Source organism: Typha angustifolia, chromosome 7 (assembly GCF_048772165.1).
Source record: "Typha angustifolia cultivar Huaian chromosome 7, ASM4877216v1, whole genome shotgun sequence".
Taxonomy (NCBI): Eukaryota; Viridiplantae; Streptophyta; class Magnoliopsida; order Poales; family Typhaceae; genus Typha; species Typha angustifolia.
Window position 1 is genome coordinate 6,277,331 of NC_133245.1, and position 18,033 is coordinate 6,295,363.

The 18,033-nt window shown below is 36.4% G+C and overlaps 2 protein-coding genes across 2 annotated transcripts; one reads left to right on the top strand and one right to left on the bottom strand.

Annotated features, from left to right (window-relative positions):
- The first annotated feature begins 1,357 nt into the window (after window positions 1–1,357).
- Window positions 1,358–5,954, top strand: LOC140763836 (uncharacterized). Its single transcript, XM_073102200.1, has 6 exons — window positions 1,358–1,902; window positions 2,040–2,199; window positions 2,372–2,554; window positions 2,641–2,724; window positions 5,049–5,130; window positions 5,254–5,954. Exons 1-6 carry the CDS (start codon window positions 1,625–1,627, stop codon window positions 5,691–5,693), a joined length of 1,227 nt encoding a protein of 408 aa, XP_072958301.1. The 5' UTR covers window positions 1,358–1,624; the 3' UTR covers window positions 5,694–5,954.
- Window positions 5,955–9,815: 3,861 nt separating this feature from the next.
- Window positions 9,816–13,893, bottom strand: LOC140763728 (pyruvate dehydrogenase E1 component subunit alpha-3, chloroplastic-like). The gene is made up of 3 exons (XM_073102047.1): window positions 13,575–13,893; window positions 12,654–13,440; window positions 9,816–10,436 (listed from the first exon to the last, which is right to left on the bottom strand). The coding sequence occupies exons 1-3, from the start codon at window positions 13,806–13,808 to the stop codon at window positions 10,159–10,161; spliced, it is 1,299 nt and encodes a 432-aa protein (XP_072958148.1). The 5' UTR covers window positions 13,809–13,893; the 3' UTR covers window positions 9,816–10,158.
- Window positions 13,894–18,033: the final 4,140 nt, after the last annotated feature.

The following is an 18,033-nucleotide window of genomic DNA, read 5'->3' on the forward strand; positions in this document are numbered from 1 at the left end:
GACCTTTAAAATGAGTCTAATATTAAATTACTGTTGAGTTAATTTTAATTTTAATTTTTTTTATTTATAAAAATGAGTCTAATATTAAATTATTTGAGTTAATTTAAATTTAACTTTTTTTATTATTTATAAAAATGAGTCTAATAAATTATGTATCCTAAAATATAATTACTCAAAATTATCCCCAATTTTTACCGGTGGCTACGGAACCGGAACCGGTGGCTACAGAGATGACTTACTAGAATATTAAACATCTATTGCTTTTATTATATTTGGTTAATTTCTGCTTATTTTAGGTAATGTAATTTTGATATTTTTAGTTAATGACATGTAATGCTTATTTCGATGTTTATTTCGTGTAATATAATTTCGATGCGTTTAATTAAAAAATTAGTAATTTAAAATTACTTCTAAAACTATTGAATATTAATCTTATTTTAAAGATCTCGATGAGAGTTTTCTAACCATATATTTTTTAATAAAAAATAATAACGCTAAGATGATCTATTAAGCAATTTTAAATAACTAATATAATAATATATATTATATTATCATTATAATATATATGGAGCATTTTTAGCTCCATTTTTAGCTCCATATTTGGAGCATTGGAGATGCTATTAGACAAATCGACCACAACAGGCCAACTCAAGTAACAATACATCTGACATAAATATTTGAACCTCTAGCTTTTTAATTAGCAAGTGTTTGACTCTGGTCACTTTTCCTAATGATTTAATTTCGTCTTATATATTCCGAAAAATATTCAATTATGGCTCTATTATGAACTTTCCGGATTTGACTCTTGGGCAACTTTACGAGCTAATTGGCAGTAGTCAAATGCAATCATTTAAAATTCATCAAAAGAGAAAAAGGTAGTACGACCCATTCCAGAAGAATGCCATTGAACGAGGAAAGAGCTTGTTGTGTTCCAACTTCAAGGCCTGAGTTGAAAGCTACTAGCTTTGGCCCCAGAAGTCTGCTGCATGGAAAAGTTCCACGTATCACTATCATGGTTGTGATGGATTGGACGGTGGATACGGATCCGATCCGCGTAGTATACATTTGCATGTAGACTGTAGCACCATGGTGTGTGACGTTAAATTTGGACGGCATCGACCACCGTGAGCTCCTTTGTTGTCATTTCCCTCGTGCCCTAATCAAGGTCAAAGTTAGGGACGGAGCCGCAAAACCCTACAAACCTCCATCCACCGTCCAATTCCTACTGCTCACACCTCGCACCGTGATGGGAATCCGGCCGTCCGTTCTTATTTACGATCGGACCTTTTACCAATTCTGACCATCAGCCCCCCCCCCCAAAACCCATGTGAAATTGGTGGCTCCGCCGCGGCGTCACAAATCTGAGTCGTCAGACAACGTGCAAAACGAGGACGCGGTAAGTCGGTAGTCACCAATTCTATCCCCGCCCCCAATACCCGCACGTATATTAAAGCTCGCATCTCGCCTCATCTTTTGCTTCCCAAACTCCGACTCTCTCTTTTCCGTGCGGCTCATACTTGTGACGCACGATACGTTTTTGGCGTTTTGGCCCCTGCGAGAATCCAAGCGGGAGGATCCATCCGTATCCCCCTTTCTCTCGATTTGGTATATTGGGTTCTTGGAGATGGGGTTGATCTTGGATGCCTTCGGTGAGATCTGGAGAACGCGTGGCGTTGTCGATGTCGTTTTGGAACTGACCGTCTTCTTGGTGCCTCTTTGGATCTCGGCGCTTGTTGGGTTGTTGGTTGGGTGGGCGTGGAGGCCGAGGTCGGTGGCGGAGTTGTTCGGCGGAGAGGAGGTTGAGTTGGGATGTCCGACGAGTTCCCCGTCCCCGAGCTTGGTTTTGTTGGAGTCTCAGTCGCTGAGCTGCGTCGGTTCTTCGGAGAAGGCGGTTGTAGTGAGGTATGAGTTGTTTGTTGAAATGCTTTTATGTATGTGTTCTTTTCTTCTTCTTTTTTCCTTTTTGTTTTGTTTGCTTATGGGATCGCTGGAATTGTGGTTTCTGATGTGGGTTTGGTTGATGGTCGTCGGAATTGTAGTCCTCAGATGGTGGAGAGTGAGAAGTTGGCAGTGACGGGAGAGGACTTACAGCATCTTTACAAATTGGTTGAGGTTACAGACGGTGGACCGGCGTGGCATAAGATGATGGAAAGAACATTGCCGAACATGAGCTATCAAGCCTGGCGGAGAGATCCTGAGGTACACGGCATACTTCAAAGTGCTGAGGATTTTATAATTTTATTGTACAAGTCTTGAAGGGGATGTAGAAATCGGGATAGGAAAGGGAGTTGTTTGAATGTATTCATATTTGTTTACTATGGTCAGCTTAAAATGTATGTGTCGGACTAAATTACTTCTGCCCTACTGCCAGAACGGCCCACCGCAGTACCGAAGTAGCACTGTGTTTGAGGACGCAACGCCGGAAATTGTGAGGGACTTCTTCTGGGACGATGAGTTCCGGAGGAAGAATGGTTGGGATGACATGCTTCTCTATCATGAAACTTTGGAGGAGAACTCAGCAACAGGAACTATGGTAGTTCAATGGATTAGAAAGGTGAGGATTCATTGTTTGATCTTCTTCAGATAATATTTTAATGTGCAAATTTGTGTTTGCTTATTGCCTGTGAATTGTTCCTGCAGTTTCCCTTCTTCTGCAGTGATAGGGAGTATATTATAGGACGAAGGATATGGGAGTCGGGAAGAGCATATTATTGTGTAACAAAGGTACGCAATAAATAATCCGTCACTTTCTAATTTAATGGTTAAGATTTTATAGGTCTTTTAATCAGTATTACCTTTAATTTGCTCCACTGACTTGAAAGCAGAATAATATGTCTCTGTCCAACTTTTTTTCCTCAATCTTTACCTAGATCAGTGGATAAGGGCTTTAGAATTTTTGTGTGATATTAATTTGTTTTTTAGCCATTTAACTGAATAATTAGCTGTTAATCTCCTCCAGGTGATTTCATAGGTTTTTATAGTTGGTTCTACTCCTGCCACCTCTTCCCTTGGTCCTGCTAGGTTAAAAGATGTTGCAACAATCACTTAAACCATGGACAGTGTCATATATTCTATACTTATCTAACTTAAGATAGAAGTTCACATGCCTTGCACCTTATGTCATTTTATTTCATATTCCATTGCTTTATTTACTTCTTCTAATATTTTTACTGAGTTCATTAATTAAAAGTAACTGCATGAGAAGTTATAACTTTTAATATTTGTTAAGTGAGAACTGAGAATTGGTCTTGTCAGGGGCAGTTTGTTAAGATCTTAAGATATGTTTTACAAGACCACCTTATTTAACATGGGTTTCTATGGACAACAGGGGATATCATATGTTTTATTCCTTTCCTTTTCTGTAGGTTTTGTCACTTGCTAGTTTCCCACAGTCAATTTGTTGTTAGTTAAATGAAAGAATCAGGTTCCTTTAAAACTCATTTGTCAGATTCTGATTCACTAAACCCTGACAATGAGACAGTAGATAGGTTTCCTACCTAATCTTCAGGCAATTTTATCTATAAGACTCATCAGCTTGATACCACCATGTACCTTATGTTAGAACAAATTGTTTGTTCGTTGAGTTCTCAATTTCTTTTTCGTCAATTTCTTCTCTCAATTACCTGCTTATTTTGATTAATCTTTTCAACCCTAATTATATAAATTGACTTCAAGAAATTGAGGACTTAATAGGTCTGTAGGTGAAATTCCGTGCATCAATCAGTTCTTATAACAAGATTGTCCATCAATTGATGGAATTTACGTAATATTATTACCTATATAATTATTTTATCAGCTCAATTATTAATTTTCTTGACAAATCCATGTTAAGATCCAATTTCCTCTCTTGTGATTGATGAATATAGTACAGATAACTAGTTGAAATTTTACTGATATTTTGGTACTTATCCTATTTTTTCCTATGCCGCAGACTTTTACTTGAACATGTGTCAATATGCTTGATATACTATAATCAGATATAGTAAAAATTACTTGGGTAATCTCATGTAATCACCTCATCAGATAAATGCTCTAGTGGCTGTTTCCCTTTTCATATTACACTTAAATTGCAATAATATTTGAGTAAATGCCAGCAGCTTCAGATAAATCTTATTTTTTAAGGAGCTGCACTAGTAATCTGAAACAAGATCGAGGGAATCTATAGTTTCTTTTTTGTATGTCCTACGGCAATTGAGAGTATATTAACTGTTTCTACAAATCTCAAGGCACTTGAGAGAGGAATAATTCTGGGTGTAAAAGAGCCAAGCTTGAACAAGCTGGGCTTGGCTGTGTTTGAAAATCTACTAAAAGCTCATAATCAGCTTGATCTCTAGATGTGCTAGCTAAGGAAGGCTCAAACTCAACTTGCCCTAAACCCGAGTCAGTTTGAGCTCAGCTCAGATCAAGATTGTTTGTTGAACTTCCTTATCATAATGGCCTGTTTGAGGAATTAAATGCAATATTGACACTTGGCAGAAAATATGATAAACAAAGATATGTTGATTTCTGTTTGATCTTGTAATATCAATCAGTGAATCTTAGTCTCTTCATCTCCTATTATTTACTCACACTTTATTACTTCTATTGTCATACATCATTTCTTTGAGGCTTATTTGTCTAAATAATCTGTCATCTTTGTTAAGTGCATATAACATTTACTAATTGAAGCTTGCAAAACATGTCATGATCTTTTGAAGAGGATCTAATTGCCACTGCCACACAATGAACAATAGGACTTGAATCAAGTTAAAGAAATTTCCTAGTTTGATGCAGGAAGTGAAAAATCATTTTCACCGGGATAGTATTTTTGTATTTTGTGCATTTTCAGCTGTTTTTGTGGGTGTTGAGTGTACCTTTGGAAGTGTTCAAGACCGTCATGTTTGCCTGTCATCTTTGCCATCTGCTTATAGTTTGCGATGTAGACTATTGCACTCTTCTATTCAAAACAGCATGTGATACTGCCATTTAACATGATATTGGTTATACTTCTACCAAATTAATTACATGTATCAGTTGAGGTATCTCTAACCTCTCATCTCATGTTACAGGGAGTCCCTCGTCCCTCTGTTCCCCGACGCAACAAACCACGTCGTGTAGACTTGTATTATTCTAGCTGGTGCATCAGGCCAGGTTCGAGTCAATTCCTTATCCAGTTCTTTCTCTTCTTACATAGTTGTGTCTTTCAATTTAAAGATGTACCTTCACGACTACTATAATTTTTCTATTAACTGTATGTACTCTTTTGCTCATCAGTTGAGTCAAGGAGAGGGGATGGCCAGAGGACTGCATGTGAGATCTTGTTGTTCCATCACGAGGACATGGGTATTCCATGGGAGATTGCAAAGCTAGGTGTTCGGCAGGGAATGTGGGGTTGCGTCAAGAGGATCGAACCCGGTCTCCGGGCATACCAGATAACTAGGACGTCCAATGAGCCACTGTCACGCTGTGCCGTGATGGCACAGATCAACACAAAGTTCGATGCTGATGACTTGGTTTCTGGTGATGCCAGCACCAGTTCAGCCACGGATATTGTGGAAGCCGAGAAGCCAAAGCATTGGGCAGCTAACATCCCCAAGTTCCTGGCAATTGGTGGCGCTGTCGCCCTCGCTTGTACTCTCGACCGCGGCATCTTGACGAAGACGGTCATATTTGGAATAGGGAGAAGGTTTGGGAAGATAGGAGGGAAATTATGAGACGGGAAAAAAAGACCGTCTTAGGGATCCATCTCTGCATCTGGGATGGCAATGCTCTTAAGCAGAGCTACAGTCAGGTCATCTAACAAGATTTGGAGATTGAAGTCATTGCAGATAAAGATTATAGGGAGGAGAGAAATGATTGTACCGTGAGTGTAGCTCACAGATAGAGGAAATGAGTTAAAAATATAGTGCCATGTTTCCTTCATGATTTGCTTTTTCGTTTTACTCGTATTGCTCTATGCATACGCTATTTACTGATTGGGTCGTTTTTTGATCAGACTAGCTCTTTTAAAAATGTATTTTAAGTGTCTAGTAGAATTCAAAACTTAAGTAAGTTGCTGATTTAAAAAATTCAGACCTTTCAAAAAATAAATCAGATTTTTTAAATAATTAAGCCCCTGTTTACTTGTGGAATAGGAACAGGCTTCTTCTAGAATAAGCTTCCTTATTTTGGTATAGTAACTAAACAACATCTTATCTTATTTTAGTATATCAATTCAATATTCTTTCTCATCTTATTCTATACAACTTTTTAAAAATCATTTATTAATAATTTAATATTATAATTTTACTCTTTGAGATAACACATAATTACCGGTCATATCAGCTATAGTTGCTCTCTCCTCTCTTTCTCTTCTCTCTCCTTTCTCCGCTCGCTCAACCTTACCCCGACCTCTGCGACATGCTCATCTAAGGCCTCTGATCCGAGCTCTCCTTCCCTAACCCTGAGGTCTCCACCACGACCCTCTCCTTTCTCTCCTCCCTCCTCGATCGTGTCTCCCTATGGTGGGGCAACATCTCTGCCCTCACACTCAACCGCTCCAACGCCGTCACCAAGTCCTCCTTCGGCGTCGTCGCCCTCCTCTTTCAAGAATCCCATCGGAGGCAACGAAGAAGGGAATGTTGATTAGGTGGCAATGGTGATCGCTGCAAGCAAAGCTAGAGCTAGGATGTTGGTTTTGGCCTCAAACCTCAGTCACAGACAGAGGAGGAGAAAAAGAAAAAGAATGAACACCCGAGTGCAGGGTTATAACCCCGCACAATGCAGGGCGATACCATGCACACCCGAGTGCAGGGTTATAACCCCGCATAGATACGTGTATTTAATATATAGTCAAGGGTAGTATTAGCTCTCTTCTTCTAGTATTAAAAATTAGAATATTTCACCTTTATTCTATAAGTGAAGAGGGGGGGGGACTAAGTTTTAGGTAAAATTTTTTATGTAGATTGTTTTCTCATTTAGCGATTTTAAGTTGTTGACTGGATTGGCATCTTATGTAGAGATTTTTCTCAGATATAAATTACTTTTAAAATGATTTGAAATTTTTATATAATTGCTAATTTGACTTATGTATAGAAATTGTTGCACGTAGTCTCATATTTAAGTTTATAAAATGAAATTAAATGTGTAAAAAAAATTAAGGACAGACTTAAAATAGTTTGATTTATAGGTTTAGCCATGAAAAAAGACATGGAGAAAATTATTTATTTTTATACACCAAAGAATAAGAAGAAAGGAAAAACTTTCCGTTTCTTTCTGGTAAAGTGATTGTTCATTTTCTTTTTTCTTTTTCTTCTTTTCTGATAAAAAAAGATGTATTAATTAGTAACTGTGGTTACAAAATACTACAATCACAACTTATTAAGCAATCATAACTTATTAAATGATTGAAATTTGCTTATCAACAAATAATTATGTGAATAGTTTAAGGCGAACAATAAAACTTATTCAGAATATTGACAAGCATGAGGAAATTAGACTTTACAAGAACATGGCAGTAGTCTATTTGAGAGAGGCTGAGGAGAACATCTCTTATAGCAATAGCTTCGACTATCAGGGTAGAGAGGAAAATACCATGGTGGCACTTAGCTAATAGGGGATATCCATAGGAGAGTGAATGACAAAGTCGATACCACCAGATTAGAAGGGCAAGAAAATAGCCCTACGATGTATAGTGTAAGAGGTATGATGAGCTTCCTTTAAAATCTCCTTTTGGAGTTCTCCCACATTTAGTACACAAAATTTTTCTTCCAACCTCAAAACCCTCACTTCATCATAGTGGAAGGTTTCTCTTCTCAAACCTTGAATTTGTTGCAAAATTATTGTAAGTGTGGATCCTCTTTGCTAATATCGGTTTCACGGTCAACTAAGCTATTTCCTGAGCTCATACCTTTAGATGTGCCATTGACTTTGAGCATGCCAAGATCGAGGAGGAGGCTCCCAATGGATGAGATGAGGAGAAGGGGATCTGACCAGGAGCAATTAGGAAAAGAATACTCATAAGTGAGAGTGACAATCCTTCCCTAGACCGCTAACATTGGCTCGACAAAGTTGTTGAAAATGATATTATCTTGATGCTTCTAAATGTGTTAAAACATAACGTTGATGATGGCAATCTAAAGAGGGCAGAAGTTCACTGGCAGCAAGCTACCATCAAATATGAGGAGCTTGCAGCCCAAGCGAGGTTCCATAATGGGCCAGATGTTGTTGAAGGCAGCCCACTAAGCCTAGGTGAAAGAGCAATCAAATAATAAATGAGAGATCATTTCCTCATAAAGGCCAGGGCAAATCTTGTTCAAACTCTATCCTAGCCCAACCAAGACTGGTTGGGTTAGGAGTTTGTTCCAGCGAAGTTTCTAAAAAAAACATCTTGATTTCTAGGGTAATATATAGCTTTTATAATATTTTTGAGAATTTCATAAATCACACCCTATATTTTATCTATTTTGTGATTCACACACCGTCCTTGAAGTTTTTGTAATCCGGTCCTTACTTTTTCCTTATAATTCTCTTTAACACCCTCCGTTAATTTAAATGATACCAGCAAAGGAATATTTGTTATAATATATGAAATAATTTATAAATAACTAAATTACATATGCTTCAGAGGAGGGGTAAAGAGGAGAAAAAATAATGATGAGGGTATTTTAGTTATTTATTCGATATCAATTAGTTAAAATAACGTCAATATGTTAAACGAGAATTATAGAGAAAAAGGAGGGATCGAGTTATAAAATCGTCAAAGACAAGGTGTGAATAAAAAAATAGATAAAATATAGGATGTGATTTGTATAATATCCATATTTTTTATTCTTTCAAAGTAACTAAAAAAGGTCCAAGTTTTTGAGATAGGCATGAGCTGACTCAGAGATGACCTGCCGTAAGGGGTCAAGGGACCAAATTCAGCTATTAGTCCTTGGCCTGAATGGGAGAGAAATTTTAAAAATACACTCAGAGGGGCCCCAAAGAGGTAAGTAAAAGTTCGTATTTCAAATTTTACAAGAGAATTGTATCACCAAATATTTGTGAAGTTTTTGTAAGCATAACATTCTTACTTTTATTAGAAAAGGATGAACTATTATTTATTACGTTTGTTTAATACAATGATAGCCGTGCCGGTGGTGGCACACAACACCTCAGTTGCACGAGTCAAGCTGATATAGGCCTATTGTTTAAAACTTTTTTATATTTTCATGAATAATCATCAATCAACTTTAGTATTATTGTTGTGACCGTAAATAAAATCATTATTATTAATATGATTGAAAATTATTAACAGTAGATTAATGAAATCATTATTATTAATATGATTGAAAATTATTAACAGTAGATTAATGAAATATTCTCGTGTTTTTTTTTGGACCGGTAAATAAAGTATTTGATCTCTCCCGTCATTCTATATTCAACTAGATATTAATTTTAATTATTAAACTATTATCAATTAATAGTATATGTTGGATGCTATTATTAGTTTAATTATATTATGAAGTATTTAATCATATTATAGAGTATTCATTCATTAATATTAATTTTAATAAATATATTTAATCATATAAATATTTATTAAATAATATTTGTATTTAATTATTAGTATATCTTTAATAAAATAAGTTATTTATAAAAATAATTTAAAAATTGGCATGCCAAACAAGCAAAACTTATCTTTAAATATTCTAACCTTTTAATAAATGGTGACACGAGATGACATTGTTGGTTTAATTTACTACAGACCAACTCTCTTCTCTCACTACCAACAATAAGGTATTATTGGCCAAAAGACAGTAGTTTGAATTTTGGACATGCAAAAAAGATCTTAATCCCCTTGAGTTACCAGAGCCTTTTATCCTGAATATTTCATCTATAACTACACATAACATCAGTGGCTACAATATGTTTGATTGTCAAATAACACAAACGACTGCACGAATAACTATTTAGATTGTTACAAAGAAAAGTTCCATTCATATGCATCAATTAGAAGGAAACAAGAGGTCGTGAATAACATATCTCGGATCAAATAAACAGAAAAAGACCTAGCTATATTAACTGATAAATTTAATTCTATAAAACCCTTTGGATGTCTGACCAAACACTAGCAAAACACAATGACAAAGAGTGTTAAGCATATGTAAGTAATCTTCAACAACGGACTGAGAACCAAATAAATAAGATCTTGGATCCTTAGACTTGAGCAGTGCCTTGTGTAAATTTAGGATCCTCGCACCTGTACTTTCCATCAGGACCAATTCCAAAACCTTTAGGATCAGCAAATACATTTTCCAGTAGCTGACTTCGAGGAGGAAGTGGGCTTGAATCAGCAAATTCCACGGCTTCTTCAATTACGTCATCAATCTTTTTCTCGATCATCTTCAGCTCGGACTCACTAGCGAGATTGTTTTCAAGAATGTACTTCTTGAAGGCTGTGATAGGATCTCTAGCAGCATAATGAGCTTTCTCATCTGCCAAAGTAAGACCATCCATGAGCTTGATAAGCCATGTTTCATAGAAGTCTCTTTTAGTAAATATTCAACATTGAGGTGGAAGTGCGCATGTTAGTGTCTGTGTGTGCAATTGTATTTGAGAAGGAGAGAGCAAATCACTAGAAGTAGAAAGTTTCAGATCAAATAATCTAGGAATCATGATATGCAGGAGTAATATTTACATACAAAAGAGGTCTTTCCAATTTAAAATTTTGTTTCAAAGATCAAATAAGTGGGAAGGGCAAATCTTATTGGCATCATCAAAGGGCTACTGAATCAAACATCAGTTATCATTCTATATACTGTTGTACTATAGAACAGCACGATACTTCAAATCCCTAGAACATCTGCCATCTGGTCACTAGCAGGAAGTGTACCACATTTTGAGCTCTAAAAATGCAGAGAATAATTAGTGGCATAAGAACAAATGGTTTAGATACTACTGGTCAGGACTCAGTAATCTAGGAACTCCAACACTAAGGAATAAGTGAGGTAACAATGTTGTGGCCTAAAAGAAATATCAAGAAAATCTAAACAGCGAAGTCAAACCCAGAAAAGTTATGGAACATGTTTATGTGGCAGATTGTGTCCAATCTCTTGTATAATACCATTCATGGCATGAAGAAAAAGAAATAATAATATAGATACATAAAAACGTACACAAGTCAACAGCCTATATCAATATGTAAATTTATATTTGCTTGTTTGAGTGTATCAAAGCTGAATCTTGCCATTTTCATTGTTCCTAAAATTTCCTCTTCTGGTTCTCAGAAAGGAGGATGTCCAAGTTGATGATTCTTAGAATAACCAATAACGTGGACTATGTTTTTAGGTGCTTGTTGCAAGCTTATAAAAATATAATGCTAACATAACATTAGTAAAACAAGCAGAAGGAAATTTTGATAATTATGCACAAATCACAAATCATGAAATGCAATATGGTTCAGAATTTCAGATTACATAATAAAGTAATAAACTATCCTGCATGAAAAGCAACACCACTGTTCAAATTTTCTAACAATATGGGGTTAGTTAGAGGACAAATAATTGGCTTAAGCAATTCAAACATAAGAAACTGAATGAACGATTGCTTCGATTACTGGCTCCCGTTGTAACCTCAAGCCTGTTGAACTAGTGCCTAATTTCTGACGAAAGCATAGTCAGAAAAGAAGAGACTTTTCCAAGAAACTCAAACACCTAGAAGGCATCATTGACAGCTGAGGGATGTTGGTTCCGTTAATTTAGGACAAACAAATTAACAGCTGCATACCAATTGACGCCATAGGTAGGTATACTGCAGCATGGCAAAGTTTAGGGAGGCACTTTGAGTTTGGGCCAAAGCCTACGGGGGTAATATGTATCTAAACCAATTGTCTATTTTAAGTGGGAGCAGTTTAGTCTTATGCTAGTAGCAAGAAATTGCATAAACTTACACTTAAACACTAATAGAAACATGATAGATATTTAAGTAGGGAATTATGCTCGTCTCTGAAGAAAGTTGAGCTAATGTGCCACACAAAGCAAAATTATATGAAGAAAAACTTAAGTTAAAACCATTTGCATGCCATATGAGTTATATCCTTAATTTCCCACAGAGCATCACATCATTCCAGCTGTGCATGAGAGAAGTTCTATGATTAACAAATAAAAAGAAGTCCCAAGCTGAACGTCCAAGATGAAAAACATACAATCAATGAAGACTCCAATTGCCCTTAAAAAATAATAAAATATCTATGAAGGATAACCATCTACCAATACGGATAGATAATTGCTTCTGCCCATCATGATTCAGCATTGAACCTTAGAAAAAAGACAAATCAGTTTTGTATAACCTAAGTTAAGATGATTTACCATATAGACTTGGTATTGTATCCTTCTTCACTGATGTCCTGAGAAGTTATAGAATGTGCAACAACATTCACAATAAGGAAATAGCTGACCGATAGCAAACAATAATTAGTATTGTAATTTCAGTATAATGAGGTCATTTATCACAATTTCTGATAATTTCTTCCAATTCTATACTATTTTCTGTTTCCTCCATTTAGTTAAGATTCTTATACTATCTTTAACAAGGTCAAAGATGAGCAAATTCATTAGCATGTAAATAGTAACCTGATTCTGTGCATGGATCACAAATTGTAACATAAAATAAACAGAGGAAGAATAAGAAGAAGAGGAATGCGCAAGTATTACCAGGTTTGCGGAGCTCATCAGGATCGGCAAGCGAGTGGCCCCTAAACCTGTAGGTCTCACACTCCACAAGCGTCGGTCCTTCCCCTCTCCTAGCCCTTGCAATCGCCTCCTTTGCAACCTCCCTCACCTTGAGCACATCCATTCCATCCACATGCACTCCAGGCATCCCAAACGGCGGGCCCTTCTTCCAGATCTCCGGGTCCGAAGTGGCTCTAAGGTGAGACATACCAATCGCCCAAAGGTTGTTCTCCACCACAAACACAATGGGCAGCTTCCAAAGCTGAGCCATGTTGAGGCACTCAAAGAATTGTCCATTGTTGCAAGTTCCATCTCCGAAGAACGCCAAGGTAACATCGAGACCGTGGGGGCTAGACTCCTTGAGGACCTCATGGCGGTACTTGGCAGAGAAGGCGGCTCCAGTGGCGACAGGGATTCCCTCGCCGATGAACGCAAATCCACCCAGAACATTGTGGGGGGCCGAGAACATGTGCATTGATCCACCTTGGCCGCGGCAGCACCCGGTCTCCTTGCCGAAGAGCTCGGCCATGACAGCGCGAGCCGGGACCCCCTTGCTCAGAGCATGGACGTGGTCACGGTAAGTGCTGACGACAGAGTCGGCGTTGGAGAGCAGCTTGATGAAGCCGGTGGAGACTGCCTCCTGGCCGTTGTACAGGTGGACGAAGCCGAACATCTTTCCGCGGTAGTACATCTGGGCGCACATGTCCTCGAAGGAGCGGCCGAGCACCATGTCCTCATAAACCTCTAACGCTTCCTCCCTGGTCACCACCTGAGAGAAAAAAAAAAAAAGTAAAGGAAAGGAAAACATATCAATTTCTTTCAGATCGGCAGATAGGTACTGTAAGAGATCGAATTTTGAGTAGTGGACAGTGATCAAAATTAGAACTTTAGGGGTGGAATTACCGGATTGGAGGCGGAGGAAGGGGAACCGAGGGGTTTCTGGCTGCTGAGGACATCAGAAGAGACGGCGAGAAGAGGGCGAGAGCGAAGGGATTGGGAAGAGGAGGAGTTGTGAAGCAGGGGAGAAGAGAAGGAAGGGGAGGAGAGGAAGGGCGCCGCGGAGGGCTTGTGAGAGGCGGATCGGACGGTGGCGATGGGATGGGAAGGGAGGATCTTGACGGCGGAGAAGGCGGACATCTTTTTCTGCTTGGAGAAATGCAGATGGCGAGGTGGAGGTGAGAGGAAGAGAGAGAGAAAGAGAAGGGGGGGGGGGGGGGGGGGGGGGGGGGGGGGGGTGTGGGGAGAGAAATATAAGAAGAGCTAAGAGCGGGGGGAAGAAGGGCGGAGAGAACGAGGGAGGATGGCGTGGGAGGATCCGCCCGGGAGGTTTGTTTTGGCTGCTTTTACTTTCATGTAGAGAGAGAGAGAGGGATCGAGATTGTAATGTGTGGTTACGTGACCATGTTGTGTGATTGTGTCGAGTGAGAAAGAGCCAAGGAAAGGGTTGGCCAACTACTTAGAGCTGCATTTAGTTTGCACTTAATCTATATATTAATTATATTATATGCACTCAATTATAATAAACTATATATATATATACTAAATTAAAAAAATTTAATATAATTAAATTGTAAAAGTTCCTATTTTAGACTCAAAATCTGATATGATTTGATCCATATTAACTTTGCTCGTGGCATTGAGTTTATTAGGATGAGCCTATTTATCTAGTTGGGTTTGTTAGAAGTAATAAAAACAATATTTGCCTGGGTGAAATGCTAAACTATTTAGCGTTATTTATATTCTTCTTTCGAAAACGTTTATCTAGTCAGCGTTTCATTTAAAAACGAAAAACATTAAAAATTTTAGCATTTGAAGTACTACGGTTAATCTAGACAATATTTTTTTAATGCATAACTCCAATATTTAAGCAACTCATTAATCTGGTTAATATAGATAAATACTTAATTGTTCAGCGTTTTCACCCGCAAGAAAAACACTGAACATTTCAGCGTTTTACCTTAGAAGAGTAAAACACTAAACTTGTAAGCGTTTTTAGTAGGACTATAATTAATCCGATCCCTTTTGATAATAAGTTTGGGCAGCAGTCCATTTTGATAAATTAAATTTTAAATAGTGCTAGTTTGGTGAGAAACTTTCTATGTGGACTCCATTTGCTATAGTCGATTTGATTGACAAATTTTCTAGCAAGTTCAGTTGAAAAAATATATATATATATATATTCTTCAAATATGGGTATGCATCTTGTACCATGGGATAAAGTCACCTAACCCAAGCGGGTTAATGGGCTTGCTATCAAAGATCTTCATATCATGTGTTATACCCTTTATATGGTCAAGAATATTCTCCATGTCTTGAATAATCTAATATTTGGTCAAGATTTTGCTAGTCAAATACAATTCTCCTCATCCCCAGTTTAAAGAAAAAACCTGAAATATATTCTTGGTCTTAGTGCCTCATCACTGTTGGTATGGTTGAGATTAGAGGCGGCCCTCATCATTAAGCTAATTACTAAAATCTGGAAGGATCCGGGGTTTATCCTCTGCACAATAGATAAGTGACATACTTTTGTTAATATGAATCTCAAAGGTTCACTATCTTTAATTTATGATCTTATTAATATTGGCCAATGGAATTTTGAGCTTGGCTCTCTCAATTTTGGCCCTAGCCTTAGTGATAAAGTTATGAGTATAAAGACGAAAAGAAAGAATTGGTCGAGATCCCAAGGAAGGTGGAGTACTCGATAGACGAGGAAGATTAGAAGATAGATAAAACCTTGCTAATGATAGAGGTGGCTAGTTGGTGAAGAGGGAGGATGGAGATTGAGGTAGAAAGACTAAAGAGAAGATAGAAAAGGCAAGAAATTAATATTCATTCAGCAATATAATTTTGGCTGCCAGCTACACCTTTATAGAGGCTAGCTAACAAGTCAAAATAATTATTATTAATCCTAATTCTATTGGACTCCCACCGATCGCGTTCGAACGCGCCCGACTGTGTTCGAACGCACAAAAGATGTTCTCGGTTGATGTGAACCTGATGCACGCACATTTCGCGTTCTCTATTTTTGCGAATCTAATGCAGACGTTTGTAAAGGTGTTCGAACGCGACCCATTCCGCGTTCGAACGCGACCTATAAAAAATATATTTTAATAAAAATAAATAACTAATACAATAAGAAAAGACTCTAACAAGGTGTATCAACGACCATCCTTAGTTAATATAGCTTAGTTCTTATTACTAAAGTAACAGTGACGAAGGAAGTTCTTCTCAAATCTCTCATATAAAGGCATCACTAATATTTGGATTAAATAAGATTCATTTTTCTAGTCAACATGGTTAGTAGGGTAATAAGGACGGATAATGATAACAATCTGATCAAGTAATTACAAAATTTGATCCAATAATAAAAATAAAATTAATTAAAAAATTACAAATTGTAGAATGTAATATTCTGTATAAGTTTAGAGTTTAATACTACCTCCTTAAGTCCAAATTTACTCTTCATTGATTGCCTTAGACATCGATCTATGAGGACATAGTTGTCTTGCAAACGAAAGAAAGTTGTTATTTGAATATCTCGTCAAACTAGGATATTATAATACTATTTCTCAATGCAATAGCAAAAAACTAAAAAATGTATGAATGGATTAAATTTTTCTAATGATTCTCTAATGCAAACTATAAACCAATTTATAGAAATAACTTGCCACGACAAAGGGGTTCAAAATTTCAATTGGAACGAAAAGATGCATTTGGTCACAGAATGTTATATCATTTGACATGAAAGGATGCACCTCTTTAAGCCAAGTGAAGCATCATATCTCATAGAAGATTAACTACTTCATCTAAAGGGAGCACCTCTTTAGATCAAAACCGAACATAAATTATATCCTACAAAAATTAAAATAAGTTTGACTTTACCTATGTGTGAACTAAAACGAATCGGATTGGGTGGTGCATGTGTGTGAGTTGATTTACATAAATGGGTATTATTTGGAGCCCAAAACGTAAGTCAAACTTGATACTTTATATATATCCTACCAATATCTCACAAATAATCAATGTGGTATTAAAGTAATTTTTTTATTTTCCACTATCATGATGGTCACTTTAAAATCAATTTTTTATTTTATTTCTCTTTATAAATTTAAATAAGTAAATATATGGCATTGAAGTACTCTTTAAGCTTTTTTAAATCTATCATTATCCATCATTAATAATATATAGACCTCACTTAAATTTATGCTCAAAGTTTATATAAAATTTATGTTCATATGTTAACAATCTCCTACATTAATGAATTGGTTGTAAATGAAATGCAGACTTGATTAAGAGTATAATGAAAGTTACCGTATTACAATAGGTAACTTTAAGCTTTAACATTCCCTAGTAAAGTATTATCAGATTTATTCACTAACTAGTGAACATAACATCTTGAATTGTTCAATTTTTGTATAAATAAGACAATAATACTCACACATCCTTTCAACATTGTTGGTTCTATATGTTATATTCAATTCTGTCCTAGACATGCTTGATAAATCTTTGAATACTTTAGAAATTTTGTCTAATCATCTTATAGAAGTGGCCCACTTTATGCTCATGTATGTGACTTCTTGGTAAGTGTATTTTATCATATTTCACTTGAATTTTCAACGTATAAGTGTTATAAAAAGCATTGGTTACCTAAATGCATATATGTTTAATTATCACTATATCATCATAAGAAAATATATAAGAAATAATTCCTTTGTGATTTTAGAAATGCCCTCATAACTCAATTGTCTCTTTAAACTTAGATCTTGTGATCTCTTATCAATTAGGTACAATTGTCGTTGTGTTATTACTCAAGGTGATAAGCTTTACACTCATTCCTTTCGACAAATAATACACTTGATCTCTTATTAAGTTCTTTGTTAATGGATCTACGGTGTTATCATTTGATTTCGCTTAATCAATATATATTATACCATTTGAGATCAATTATTGTATAATATTATGTGTATGACGTATATATCGTAATTTATCGTTATACATTTGACTTTGTACTCTTCTTATAGCTAATTGATTATTGCAATGAATGTAAATTGCTAACACAGTTTTCGGCCACAGATTTTTCTTCTAAGAAATTTTGAAGCCACTCTACTTCTTCTCCGACTTTATCTAATGCTATGAACTTAGATTCTGAAGTAGATCTAGCTATACATGTCTAGAAGTTTTTTAAGATATAGATGCACTCCTAAGTATAAAGATATATCTACTTGTAGATTTAATATTTCCCAATTAGAAATACAGTTTACATCACTATACCCTTATGAATATCTTGAGTAGTGCAGTCTATAGTTAGTGGTATATCTTAGATATTTGAGTACCTTAATTATCACTTTCTAATGGTCTTTTC

What these genes read in the sequence shown, in the direction of transcription:
- LOC140763728 (XM_073102047.1), bottom strand. Translation starts at nt 13,808, where the DNA reads ATGTCCGCCTTCTCCGCCGTCAAGATCCTCCCTTCCCATCCCATCGCC. An exon ending in CTTCCTCCGCCTCCAATCCG is followed by an intron (nt 13,441 to 13,574) that starts GTAATTCCACCC and finishes TTTTTCTCTCAG; the next exon opens with GTGGTGACCAGGGAGGAAGC. An exon ending in TGATGAGCTCCGCAAACCTG is followed by an intron (nt 10,437 to 12,653) that starts GTAATACTTGCG and finishes TTACTTTGGCAG; the next exon opens with ATGAGAAAGCTCATTATGCT.
- LOC140763836 (XM_073102200.1), top strand. Translation starts at nt 1,625, where the DNA reads ATGGGGTTGATCTTGGATGCCTTCGGTGAGATCTGGAGAACGCGTGGC. An exon ending in GAGAAGGCGGTTGTAGTGAG is followed by an intron (nt 1,903 to 2,039) that starts GTATGAGTTGTT and finishes TCGGAATTGTAG; the next exon opens with TCCTCAGATGGTGGAGAGTG. An exon ending in TAGCTGGTGCATCAGGCCAG is followed by an intron (nt 5,131 to 5,253) that starts GTTCGAGTCAAT and finishes TTTGCTCATCAG; the next exon opens with TTGAGTCAAGGAGAGGGGAT.